The sequence below is a fragment of the Pseudoliparis swirei genome, chromosome 24, assembly GCF_029220125.1.
Source record: "Pseudoliparis swirei isolate HS2019 ecotype Mariana Trench chromosome 24, NWPU_hadal_v1, whole genome shotgun sequence".
Taxonomy (NCBI): domain Eukaryota; kingdom Metazoa; phylum Chordata; class Actinopteri; order Perciformes; family Liparidae; genus Pseudoliparis; species Pseudoliparis swirei.
This window is the reverse complement of record NC_079411.1, coordinates 29830187-29843194: the sequence shown is the minus strand read 5'-3', so window position 1 is coordinate 29843194 and position 13008 is coordinate 29830187. Positions and strand designations below refer to the sequence as shown.

At 44.0% G+C, this 13008-nt stretch overlaps 1 protein-coding gene across 1 annotated transcript; it reads right to left on the bottom strand.

Annotated features, from left to right (window-relative positions):
• Positions 1 to 9922: 9922 nt before the first annotated feature.
• On the bottom strand, positions 9923 to 11206 carry gpr83 (G protein-coupled receptor 83). The gene is made up of 2 exons (XM_056409618.1): positions 11160 to 11206; positions 9923 to 10649 (listed from the first exon to the last, which is right to left on the bottom strand). The coding sequence occupies exons 1-2, from the start codon at positions 11204 to 11206 to the stop codon at positions 9923 to 9925; spliced, it is 774 nt and encodes a 257-aa protein (XP_056265593.1).
• Positions 11207 to 13008: the final 1802 nt, after the last annotated feature.

The window sequence follows — 13008 nt, the reverse complement described above, 5'->3', positions numbered from 1 at the left end:
CACGCAGCTCGTGCTTTCTGTCTGCCTGTCGGTGTTTGACCTGTTTGACCTGCTTGTTGTCCTGCTCGCTCCTCTCTCAGCGCGTGTTACGGGTCGCATTATGAATAAAGTTGGAGCATTTTGAAGGCATTCTTGTGAATGAATACTACACCAAATGAATGGACAGGTGTATAAAAGGTACGGCTGTGACGGGTTCCCGACAGCGGGAGGATCACCTGGACGTGACGCCGGAAGCTGACGTTAGCGCTACAGGAAGGTGCCTAGCTAACCACTACTTGATCGTGTTAGCTAGATTAGCTAACAGTCGCCGGTTAGCACAACAACAACAGACGTCGTGACGTCACATTGACCGTCTCCATGCAGCCGGTGACCGACACGAAGGAGGTTCACACTCGCGTCCACCGAGAGGACGAGAAGCGCCGCAACGATGTTATTTCGTTACCTTGCTAGGGAGACGGGAGATCCTCTGAGGGGTTCTCTGGTCCCTGAGTGAGGCTGCGCAGGAGAGACGCGCAGTGGGTTAGCGCGGTTTTTTTACTTTTAGAGCGATGCGATTGGATGACGGGCGAACCAATCACGTTCGAGGAATCTCCATAGGGTTAAACATTAAAAAATAAAACACTTGTCAACACAATCACGAAGAATCTATATTAAAAAATAAAACACTTAAAAACACAATCACGAAGAATCTCTAATTAAAAAATAAAACACTTAAAAACACAATCACGAAGAATCTCTAATTAAAAATAAAACACTTGTAAACACAATCACGAAGAATCTCTAATTAAAAATAAAACACTTAAAAACACAATCACGAAGAATCTCTAATTAAAAATAAAACACTTAGAAACACAATCACGAAGTATCTCTAATTAAAAAATAAAACATCAAAGAAATTCTAAAAATCAAACACTTTGAGAACAACAATCACGAAGTATTCTAATTAAAAATAAAACATCTAATTAAAATAAAACACTTAAAACACAATCACGAAGAATCTCTAATTAAAAATAAAACACTTAAAACACAATCACGAAGAATCTCTAATTAAAAATAAAACACTTAAAACACAATCACGAAGAATCTCTAATTAAAATAAAACACTTAGAAACACAATCAAAGTATCTCTAATTAAAAATAAAACACTTAAAACACAATCGAAGAATCTCTAATTAAAATAAAACACTTAAAAACACAATCACGAAGAATCTCTAATTAAAAATAAAACACTTAGAAACACAATCACGAAGTATCTCTAATTAAAAAATAAAACACTTGTAAACACAATCACGAAGAATCTCTAATTAAAAATAAAACACTTAAAAACACAATCACGAAGAATCTCTAATTAAAAATAAAACACTTAGAAACACAATCACGAAGTATCTCTAATTAAAAAATAAAACACTTAAAAACACAATCACGAAGAATCTCTAATTAAAAAATAAAACACTTAAAAACACAATCACGAAGAATCTCTAATTAAAAATAAAACACTTAAAAACACAATCACGAAGAATCTCTAATTAAAAAATAAAACACTTGTAAACACAATCACAAAGAATCTCTAATTAAAAATAAAACACTTAAAAACACAATCACGAAGAATCTCTAATTTAAAAATAAAACACTTGTAAACACAATAACAAATCCCAAGGAATCTCCACAGTGCTAAACATTAAACAATAAAACACTTGCACACAAAAAACAATCACAAATAAATAAATGTATATAATATGTAAATCGATGTATATCTTATTTTATAAGTCACAGGTATCTATATATAGTGTCTTAATAATCACATTATTACTCCTACATTATTATTATTACGCATTAAATATTCTGGAATAGCTGGAAATAACATGATGCAGTACTAATGTCGTCCAGGAGAAGAGGAGAGAGAATAGATTTTATTTTTATTAAATTTAGTTCCTGTATTCTGCATTTAACCCATTTATTTAGAGCAGGAGCAGGTGAAAGCGCCCGGGAAGCAACTGGGGCCAGTGGGCCTGCCAAAAGGACACTCGACTTTGCAACTATGGGAAGAGCGGGATCGAACCCACAAGGGTTGCAGAGAACCACTGAGTTAAAGCTTCCATAACTTTTATTATACTGACATGTCAGTCTGTATTCTACTGTCATGTCAGTCTGTATTCTACTGACAGTCAGTCTGTATTCTACTTATAGTCAGTCTGTATTCTACTGACAGTCAGTCGTGTTTCTCTCACCAGGTGCAGATGATTCTAAATTAGTTTTTTGTGATGACGTTTCCTGAATAAAGAACATGTGAGTGAAGAGAACTCTCTGGATTCCTTGAATGAGCCGAACAAAGAAGAGTTAATCCTCCTTTCACACAGAAGAGTTCATCCTCCTTTCACACAGAATAGTTCATCCTCCTTTCACACAGAAGAGTTAATCCTCCTTTCACACAGAAGAGTTCATCCTCCTTTCACACAGAATAGTTCATCCTCCTTTCACACAGAAGAGTTCATCCTCCTTTCACACAGAAGAGTTCATCCTCCTTTCACACAGAAGAGTTCATCCTCCTTTCACACAGAAGAGTTCATCCCCCTTTCACACAGAAGAGTTCATCCTCCTTTCACACAGAAGAGTTCATCCTCCTTTCACACAGAAGAGTTCATCCCCCTTTCACACAGAAGAGTTCATCCCCCTTTCACACAGAAGGGTTCATCCCCCTTTCACAGAGGAGAGTTCATCCCCCTTTCACACAGAAGAGTTCATCCCCCTTTCACACAGAAGAGTTCATCCCCCTTTCACACGTCGTGTTCCCGTTGTGTGTCTCCTGAAAGGTTTCTGTCTGCGGCTTTGAGACACGCTGTGATTCATCCTCATCTCAAAGGGAACAGATGTCATCATTTTCAGAATTACCCTCGAGATATTTTGAAAACCAATATTTCTTTCTGCATAATAATAAAGACCTTACCTGGAGAGCCCTGACTTCTAAATGTTCTTATTTTCCACCAGATTGAGGCTTTTTCCATGTCTGCTCTCCTGGACCGAGAGATGCTATGGAGTGGAGGCCAGTGTGTTGATATGCATGTGAGAGTATAGTGTGTCTGTGTGTGTGTGTATTGTGAATGCACAAAAACATAATAAAGCATAAAGATCAATGAAAAACAATTCGTCTTGTATTTCGTGAACAGAAACCTCTCCAGACTGATCAGGACTGATTGGTTTGTGTGAAAGAGAAAACACAATATATGATGTATATATATATATATATATATATTTATTTATTTATATACTGTATATATATATATATTTATATATAACATATATTTATATATATATATTTATTTATATTTATATTTATATATGTATATATATATTTATTTTAGTGCTGTGAAAAATAACGCGTTAACTCAGTTAATTAAATTACAGGATTAACTAGTTTTTTTTTTTTAACGCATTTAACGCATGCGCAGAATGAGCTTCCAATCCGTCCGTCTGTTGGTCGTCTCTCCAGCAGCGTGTCATTCTGTCTCTAGTGTCGCGTTAACACGACTCCGATCTCCGTCTCGCGCGCCGCAGAACTCGGATGCCGGCGTGTGCGCGCACATCGGGACGAAAAAAAGTCACTTGCACCCCCATTTGTGTCCAGGGCATGTCACCTAAATTCCATTTGCACTACCTAATACAACGTTTTTTTTCCTCTCACACACACACACACACACACGCACACGCACACAAATACACATCTGTGCAAGTGCCTAAAAGGAGTGAAACAGATAGCATCTCTTTGTCAAACAGTTGTCATAGTTACGAATAAAAAGAACATTGCTTTGATATCGTACATAATAGATAAAGTAGAAAGGTAAACTCAGGTACAACTTCCACTGGCGCTGGATCTCAATGACGGACAAACATTTGGTTTTCATAAGCACCAGACGGACGTAATTATTATTATTATTTACAACATTCATCAAATGATCATCAGTCAGAGACGACAGCGGCTCACAGTGTCAGAGAAGCTGGACAATGAAACGACAGATTAAAAGCAGCACATTTAGAGTAAAACCTTTAAAAAGAAAAGCCAATTAAAATATGCATTATAATGATGTCGAAGCATCCAGAAGCCCAAACCAGTTTAAACCCGTCTGTGATTGGCTGTGACCCTCAGGGTCACACATGAGGGGTAAAGTCCGCTGGTGAAGGAAATTAAGGAACAAATGCAAATAAAGTACTTTTAAAAATTCTTACTAAGCTATGAAAAGGAGTCGTGGCATTTTGCTCATGGCCGTGTATCCCGCCGGTCGTCACATGAAGGCTGACTCATCGACAGCGCGCGCCGTCCTCTCATGTGCAGCCGCTCCACGGCTCAGGCAGTAACCACGGCCACCTCGATACGGTCTCATGAAAGCTGTTCCTGTAGGTTTCAGGACTTCACCTGCAGGAAGAGTGTTGAATTAAAAAACAATGAAACAAGACACGCCCCTCAAATGTTCCTTGGGCCATAGATGCTTAACACAATTAGATATTTATAAAAAGATGATACATAGTCGGTGATATAGCTTCAATGATGATCTCCAGAAGGTTTGGTATGAATCGGACCCAGCGTGTAGGAGAACTCGGCAATTATGTGTTTTTCACAAAATTCAAAATGGCCGAAAATCTAAGTAGGCGGAGCTTAGTGGTCTGAGAGGCGTTTTCGTATAGCAGGTCCAAGTGGACATGAGTGAACAATTTCATGTCAATCGGACATTCTAGGTGAGGGGCGTCGCCGGTCAAACTTTGAGGGGGCGCTAGAGAGCAACTTTTTAAAACATAATTTTAAAGTTGGGGTCCTACGAGAGACTGAGACCGAGAGACCGAGAGACTGAGACCGAGAGACTGAGAGACCGAGAGACCGAGAGACTGAGACCGAGAGACTGAGACCGAGAGACCGAGAGACTGAGACCGAGAGACTGAGACCGAGAGACCGAGAGACTGAGACCGAGAGACCGAGAGACCGAGAGACCGAGAGACTGAGACCGAGAGACCGAGAGACTGAGACCGAGAGACTGAGACCGAGAGACTGAGACCGAGAGACCGAGAGACCGAGAGACCGAGAGACTGAGACCGAGAGACTGAGACCGAGAGACTGAGACCGAGAGACCGAGAGACTGAGACCGAGAGACCGAGAGACTGAGACCGAGAGACCGAGAGACCGAGAGACTGAGACCGAGAGACTGAGACCGAGAGACCGAGAGACTGAGACCGAGAGACCGAGAGACTGAGACCGAGAGACTGAGACCGAGAGACCGAGAGACTGAGACCGAGAGACCGAGAGACTGATGTCGATGTCGATGTCGATGTCGCCACTAAAAACCCCTCATTCATCCAAATCATGAAAAACAACTTTGATTTCACATTGTGGTGGAGTCCTGTGTTCATATTGATCTCTCCCTCTCTCTCTCCCTCTCTCTCTTTCTCTCTCTCTCCTCCAGGTAACTTCTCTGGAGCTTCACACCTTCGGAGCTGTCACGCAAACTTCAAGAGAAGAGTCCAGCGTGTTCTGAGGTTAGAACGGTTTCCAGCAGCTCGCCCGTCTTTATTATTCTGTCCGTGTTTGAGCAGCAGCTCGAGGACTCTTGACTTCCAGCGACGCTTTACTTATTGTCCAATAGCACACACACACACACACACACACACACACACACACATCACACACACACATCACACACACACACACACACACACACACATCACACACACATCACACACATCACACACACACACACACACACACATCACACACACATCACACACACACAGATCACACACACACACATCGCCTCCGAGGCTTTACAAGCTGTACGTACATGACGTCCTCTGATCATCAATAACCAGCGGAATGTATGGGAAGAGCAGTCAGGATATATTTTATTTATGCCCATTCTCCCTCGTCTTCTAAGGAGAGATATCTCTATTGTCTTCTCAGGAGAGATATCTCTATTGTCTTCTCAGGAGAGATATCTCTATTGTCTTCTAAGGAGAGATATCTCTCTTGTCTTCGAAAGAGACATATCTCTATTGTCTTCTCAGGAGAGATATCTCTATTGTCTTCTAAGGAGAGATATCTCTATTGTCTTCTCAGGAGAGATATCTCTATTGTCTTCTAAGGAGAGATATCTCTCTTGTCTTCGAAAGAGACATATCTCTATTGTCTTCTCAGGAGAGATATCTCTATTGTCCTCTAAGGAGATATCTCTATTGTCTTCTCAGGAGAGATATCTCTATTGTCCTCTATATCTATCTATTATCTCTCAGGGAGAGATATCTCTTAGGAGAGATATCTCTCTTGTCTTCTAAGGAGAGATATCTCTCTTGTCTTCGAAAGAGACATATCTCTATTGTCTTCTAAGGAGAGATATCTCTATTGTCTTCTCAGGAGAGATATCTCTATTGTCTTCTAAGGAGAGATATCTCTATTGTCTTCTTAGGAGAGATATCTCTATTGTCTTCTCAGGAGAGATATCTCTATTGTCGTCTAAGGAGACATATCTCTCTCCTAGGACACACCCATTGTATTCATGTCGTTGTGTTTGAAATGTTCTTTATTTCCATCGTCATCATTTGGTGTGAAGAGTATAAATAGTTTGAGTTCAGTCTTTGTTTTAAATGTCCAGACAGAAGCAATCAAACCCGATGCATGAAGAGTTTTAATTTGATACATTTGATCACAATCTGGGATTCATGGTGTCAAACATTCACCGGCAGCTGCAGAACAACAACAACAACAACAACACAAAGTTATTTACATTCCTGAACACTGAACGGAGACAGACAGGAGAGACATGACGTATCGATCATTTCATCTTCCAATCACCAATAAACCCAAAATGCAGCAACAGAGTATTTCAACATATGATATCTTTAGTTCACAAGAAACATCAAAGGTATTTCTATATATTTCACCAACACTCATGATTGTTGTTGCATGGATGTGTAAATGTTCACGATGACTTTAGTGTCATGAGGCAATGACGTGTGTAACGCCTGATTAACGCACATTCATATTTAATGTTCAAAGAATGTGCAGAAATGTTTTTATGAAAGTTTTTATCTGCAGTTTCTTTTCTTCAGACGTTCCTCAGAACTTTCTGGATTCATTGACTTTGTGTTCTCAGACTGTGACGTGGAGACGGCCTGAAAACAGGAAAATATGTTTATGGCAAATACATTTCTCCATTGTTCTGTAAATAAGAAACAGAGACGACCAGCTGAGATAAACACAGACACTTTCCTCCATAACACAATAACTACTTTGAGAAAAAGGTTTCCGTGTCACCTCGAAATATGAGTCATGGCGTTATGTGTTTGTTGTGTTTGGATTTAATTTAAGTTTCAGAGTTGTTGTTGTGTATTTTATTAATGTCAATCATATCAAATACAAAACAATATTATTCTATATAATATACAAAACAGAAAGACTGAAAAGGTATAGGTAGAAGATGCAAACAATTATTATATATTCCTATCCTAAATTAATATCAAATAAATCAGAACATTAATATAAAATTCTAAATAAATAAAAAATTTAATTTTAAAAAAACAGTTCTGTTTTCCTTTGATCCTTTTATGTTTCACACATACATATTATATCCCGGTAAGCGACGCCTCTGGACCTGGACCGTCTCATTCTGCAGCTCAGAGCCGCTCGGTGGGTCAGAACGAGAGTTACATAACAACCATCAGGACCATCGATCTGCAGCATGAACAACGACTCACTGCTCTATTGTCTCACTGCTCTATTGTCTCAGCTGCTCTATTGTCTCACTGCTCTATTGTCTCACTGCTCTATTGTCTCACTGCTCTATTGTCTCAGCTGCTCTATTGTCTCACTGCTCTAATGTCTCACTGCTCTATTGTCTCACTGCTCTATTGTCTCAGCTGCTCTATTGTCTCACTGCTCTAATGTCTCACTGCTCTATTGTCTCACTGCTCTATTGTCTCACTGCTCTAATGTCTCACTGCTCTATTGTCTCACTGCTCTATTGTCTCAGCTGCTCTATTGTCTCAGCTGCTCTATTGTCTCAGCTGCTCTATTGTCTCACTGCTCTATTGTCTCAGCTGCTCTATTGTCTCACTGCTCTATTGTCTCAATGCTCTATTGTCTCACTGCTCTAATGTCTCACTGCTCTAATGTCTCACTGCTCTATTGTCTCAGCTGCTCTAATGTCTCACTGCTCTAATGTCTCACTGCTCTATTGTCTCACTGCTCTATTGTCTCACTGCTCTATTGTCTCAGCTGCTCTATTGTCTCACTGCTCTATTGTCTCACTGCTCTATTGTCTCAGCTGCTCTATTGTCTCACTGCTCTAATGTCTCAGCTGCTCTATTGTCTCACTGCTCTAATGTCTCAGCTGCTCTAATGTCTCAGCTGCTCTATTGTCTCACTGCTCTATTGTCTCAGCTGCTCTATTGTCTCACTGCTCTAATGTCTCACTGCTCTATTGTCTCACTGCTCTATTGTCTCACTGCTCTAATGTCTCAGCTGCTCTATTGTCTCAGCTGCTCTATTGTCTCACTGCTCTATTGTCTCACTGCTCTATTGTCTCACTGCTCTAATGTCTCACTGCTCTAATGTCTCACTGCTCTATTGTCTCACTGCTCTATTGTCTCAGCTGCTCTATTGTCTCACTGCTCTATTGTCTCACTGCTCTATTGTCTCAGCTGCTCTATTGTCTCACTGCTCTAATGTCTCAGCTGCTCTAATGTCTCACTGATCTATTGTCTCACTGCTCTATTGTCTCAGCTGCTCTAATGTCTCACTGCTCTATTGTCTCACTGCTCTATTGTCTCAGCTGCTCTAATGTCTCACTGCTCTATTGTCTCACTGCTCTAATGTCTCACTGCTCTAATGTCTCAGCTGCTCTAATGTCTCACTGCTCTATTGTCTCACTGCTCTATTGTCTCAGCTGCTCTATTGTCTCACTGCTCTATTGTCTCAGCTGCTCTATTGTCTCAGCTGCTCTAATGTTCCTCTCAGCTGCTCTAATGTCCATTTTAACATTGTTCTCCTTATTTTATTTGTCCGTCTGTAGTTTGTATTTGTAATCTTATGTTTTTAGGTTTGTTCTTAACATCAGTTTCATTGGGACTACAGATGAAAAATAGCCTCTTGGCTAACTGGCACATTTACTGACATGTGATTATTCATGTGCTCTGTCCCTTATGAAATAAACCCAGATGAACAATCTTTAAAACCACAGCGAGAGAATCCGTCATCGAGACTTTTGTAAAGAAATGAAAAATCTACTCAACGAGCAGCTCACAGGAGCGCCGAAAGAAATGTGAACGACTCCGACGACATCGGCGTGAATCATAATAACAAAATGCTGATTGGTGCAAATTATTTGAGGGATTTTTTCTTCTTCTTCTTTTTCCCCCGTTGGTTTATTTGATAGACTCCGCCCACTGTTGAGACTCCGCCCACTCCGCCTCTCTACCTCCATCTGATGGACCGTGGAGGTCTCCATCGTGAACTATTCATACACTCTGTCATATTCATTGAATGTATTTTAACTCTAAATCTGTCCTTCTGGTCACATGACATCTATTGTTCTGTCCATCCTGGAGAGGGATCCTCCTCTGTTGCTCTCCTGAAGGTTGGTTTGGGAGTTGTTCCTGATCCGATGTGAGGTCAAAGGTCAAAGGTCAGGGATGTCTATGTGTTCAGATTGTAAAGCCCTCTGAGGGGAATTTGTAATTTGTGAAAATGGGCTCTACAAATAAACCGACTTGGATTGAGTTGGTGCGTGAGCGTCATGGAACCGTCCTGTGAAGGTGAGCTCTGAGCCGAGAGGCCTCGACTCCCCAAGAGGTTCGGCCGCCGCCGCCGCCGAGGACCGTCGTCCTGGGACGCCGTGACCTCGTACGGCGAGAACACGAGTCGGGGAAAGAAACGCCGCGCCGACCCTCAGCTCACGGCCACGATGGGCTCCGCCGACAGGAAGTCGATCCTCGCCGCGGGCGCCGGCCCGGCCGCGAACAGCACGCGCGCGTCTTTGAGGTTGTGCGACCGGCCGGAGAGGGCGTGGCTCTGTTGCGAGGAGGCGTGGCCTCTGGCGCTTGACACCAGCGCGCGCCGCGACCTCGGCGGCGGCTCCGGGTTTTCGGGCCAGGCGGTCCCGTCGCGCGGCGCCGCGGCCAGGGGGCGGAGCTCCGGCTCCAAGCCCGCCGCCGCCGCCCGCCGCTTCCTCCTGCACATGTCCAGCAGGAGGCGCAGCTCCTTGCGGAAGGCGGGGTTGAGGCAGCAGTAGATGAAGGGGTTGTAGCAGGTGGCGCTCATGGCCAGCCAGTGGAAGCAGAAGTAGAGCGCGTTGGAGGAGCCGATGCTCTGGCTGGACTGCAGCACCACGTAGCAGTTCAGGGGGAACCAGCACACGGCGAACACGCCCACCACCAGCAGCAGCATGGCCAGCGTGCGCCGCCGCTTCCTCCGCTGGGCGGCGTGCTGCGCCGTGGTCGTGTCGCCGATGGCGTTGCGGCGCCACAGCCGGCACGCCACCGTGGCGTAGGAGGCGGTGATGATGAGGAGCGGCAGCATGTACAGCAGGATGAAGGTCAGCAGGTCGATGTACTGCCAGTAGACGTCAGACGGCTCCGGGAAGTCCGGGACGCAGAAGCTGCGCTCCGGTTCCTGGCTGGGGGGAGGAGAGAGAGAGGGGGGAGAGAGAGGGGGAGGGAGAGAGGGGAGAGAGAGAGGGGAGAGAGAGGGGGGAGAGAGAGGAGGGGGAGAGAGAGAGGGGGGGAGAGAAAGGAGGGGGAGAGAGGGGGGGAGAGAGAGAGAGGGGAGAGAGAGAGGGGGGGGAGAGAGAGAGAGGGGGGGGAGAGTTTTTGTTTTGTTTTTTTTAAACACTATTTACATTTTTTTAACCATTACCTTTCTTTAAAAATGAAGTGTTTTTAAAAATCAGGTTGTTTAAAATAAAAGCAAACAAACATAACAAAAAACATTTAAAAAACAGAAAAACATGTTTTACCTAATAAAAAGTGGTGCAAACTCCAGCTCCTCCTCCACCACAGAACAAACAATATCTTTAAAACACCAGCGTTGTTTAAAAGCATCCAGGTCTCCAATGTGTTTATAAAACCTGAACTTCAGCCAGAGTCTGGCTCTGATGTTACAGAGCCACACTGCCCTGGCTTCCTGCCCCTCTCTGTTCTCCACCCGGAACTTCCTTGTTAAATAAATGGCCATTTTGGCTTCGCCGGATAAAAAATTAAGGAGCTGCCACTTTTCTTTTTCCGTTTTTTTGAGGCAGCTCCCATGATAAAAACCTTCTCTGTAAAAACCACATTAAAAAGACTAAAAACCAATGTTAAAAGAACGAAGACACTCAAAAGTCTCTTACACTCGTTAAAAACATGGTAAATAGTCTCCCGGAGGTCACAGAAGGGGCACTGGCTCAGGACGGCGGGATTGATTACCGAAATAAAAGCGTTGGACGCGACAGCACCGTGTAAAATCCGCCACTGGAGGTCAGCGGTCCTTTTCTTCAGGGGAGGCTTGTATAGGACCCCCCACTGCGGGCCAGGGCCTCCATGCCCAAGTCTCTCTGACCACACAGTGGGCGGTCTGTTGCACAGTCTGGACCTGTTGATGCTCTTCACGAGGTTAAAATACAAAGTCTTCTTGTCTGCTTTGTTCAGTGTGCAGTTTTCTGGGTGGCTCGTTCTTAGCAGGGGCGGTGAGTCCCCCTAGCCCCGGGCTGAGGGAGATGTCTGGGAAGGGGTCTGCAGGGTCCGGCTCTGTTCTCTGCTGGCTGTAGTCATTGAGGAGGCTCCTCTCCAACCCGGTCAGCCTCTGCCTCCACAGCTCCAGGAGCCTCCTCGCCACCCGGTCGGAATGCAGCCCCAGCAGGGAGCCCAGGGCCGGGGGGTCGCTCAGCGTCGGCCCCACTGCATCCACCAGCTGCTGGAGGCAAAGAGTCATTGTTGCAGCAGCGCCGTTAGTCCAGGGTGACGCTGCTGCTAATGTCCAGTTTTGCCCGTGAATTAATGGTTCTCTCAACAACCAGAACAGAGAGTCAGAATGTGGGCACCTTCGTGCTTAAAAGGGCGCACGACTTAAAAACACCCTGATAAAAAGGAGGCAGCCCACTTAGTTTAAAAAAGCTGGGGTCTATTAAAAACAGAGCAGTATCCAGCCCCAGGTTGTCAGCACGTCTGAGGATGCAGCTGGCCACGTCTCGCCACACTAAAAACCCCGGACTCGTTAAAAACTTCTGAACAAACTGTAATCTAAAAGTGGCCGTCCGGCTGGCCAGGTGGACAAGGCCCTGTCCCCCCTCTCTGGCTAAAAACAGCACCCCCTGTGGCACCCAGTGTAGACCCTCCCAAAAAAAATCCACCATTTTTCTCTGTATATTGGCTAAGAAGCCTGAGGGAGGGTCTAAACATGTCAACCTGTGCCACAGTTGGGATGCAATAAGATTGTTTAAAACCAGTACTCTACCTTTAAAAGACATCTGGGGGAGCAGCCACTTCCACTTGGAAAGTTTCCCCTCTATCTTCTCTGTGACGCCCTCCCAGTTCTTCTGGACCATGTTTTTTCCTCCGAGGTAAATCCCTAAATATTTAAAACCGTCCTTTTTCCATATGAGCTTTTGTGGAAGAACCGGGAGGCCGCCACGCCACTCCCCCACAGCGAGGGCTTCGCTTTTCTTCCAGTTCACCCTCGCTGATGATGCACTGCTAAAACCCTGTACAATTTGATTTAAAAGGTTCACATCACTTTGATTCTTAATAAAAACAACAACGTCGTCGGCATATGCCGATAAAATCATTCTCCTACTAAAACCAGGTAAAACCAAACCATGAAGGCTAGAGCGTATTTTAATGAGGAGGGGCTCGAGGAGAGTGCGAGAGCATCCCGGACAGAGCACAGCCCTGCCGGACCCCTCTACCCACTCTAAAAGGAGCACACAGCCTGCCGTTTATCTTCAGCACACTCTCAACATTACTGTACAACACCTTGATCTTAGCTATGAAACCAGCGCT

Bases quoted from the DNA above. Each gene is read 5' to 3' on its own strand.
- gpr83 (XM_056409618.1), bottom strand. From the start codon at position 11,206: ATGGCCATTTATTTAACAAGGAAGTTCCGGGTGGAGAACAGAGAGGG. The intron at 10,650-11,159 runs GCAGGAAGCCAG...TCCTCCCCCCAG, and splicing joins CGGGTGGAGAACAGAGAGGG to CCAGGAACCGGAGCGCAGCT.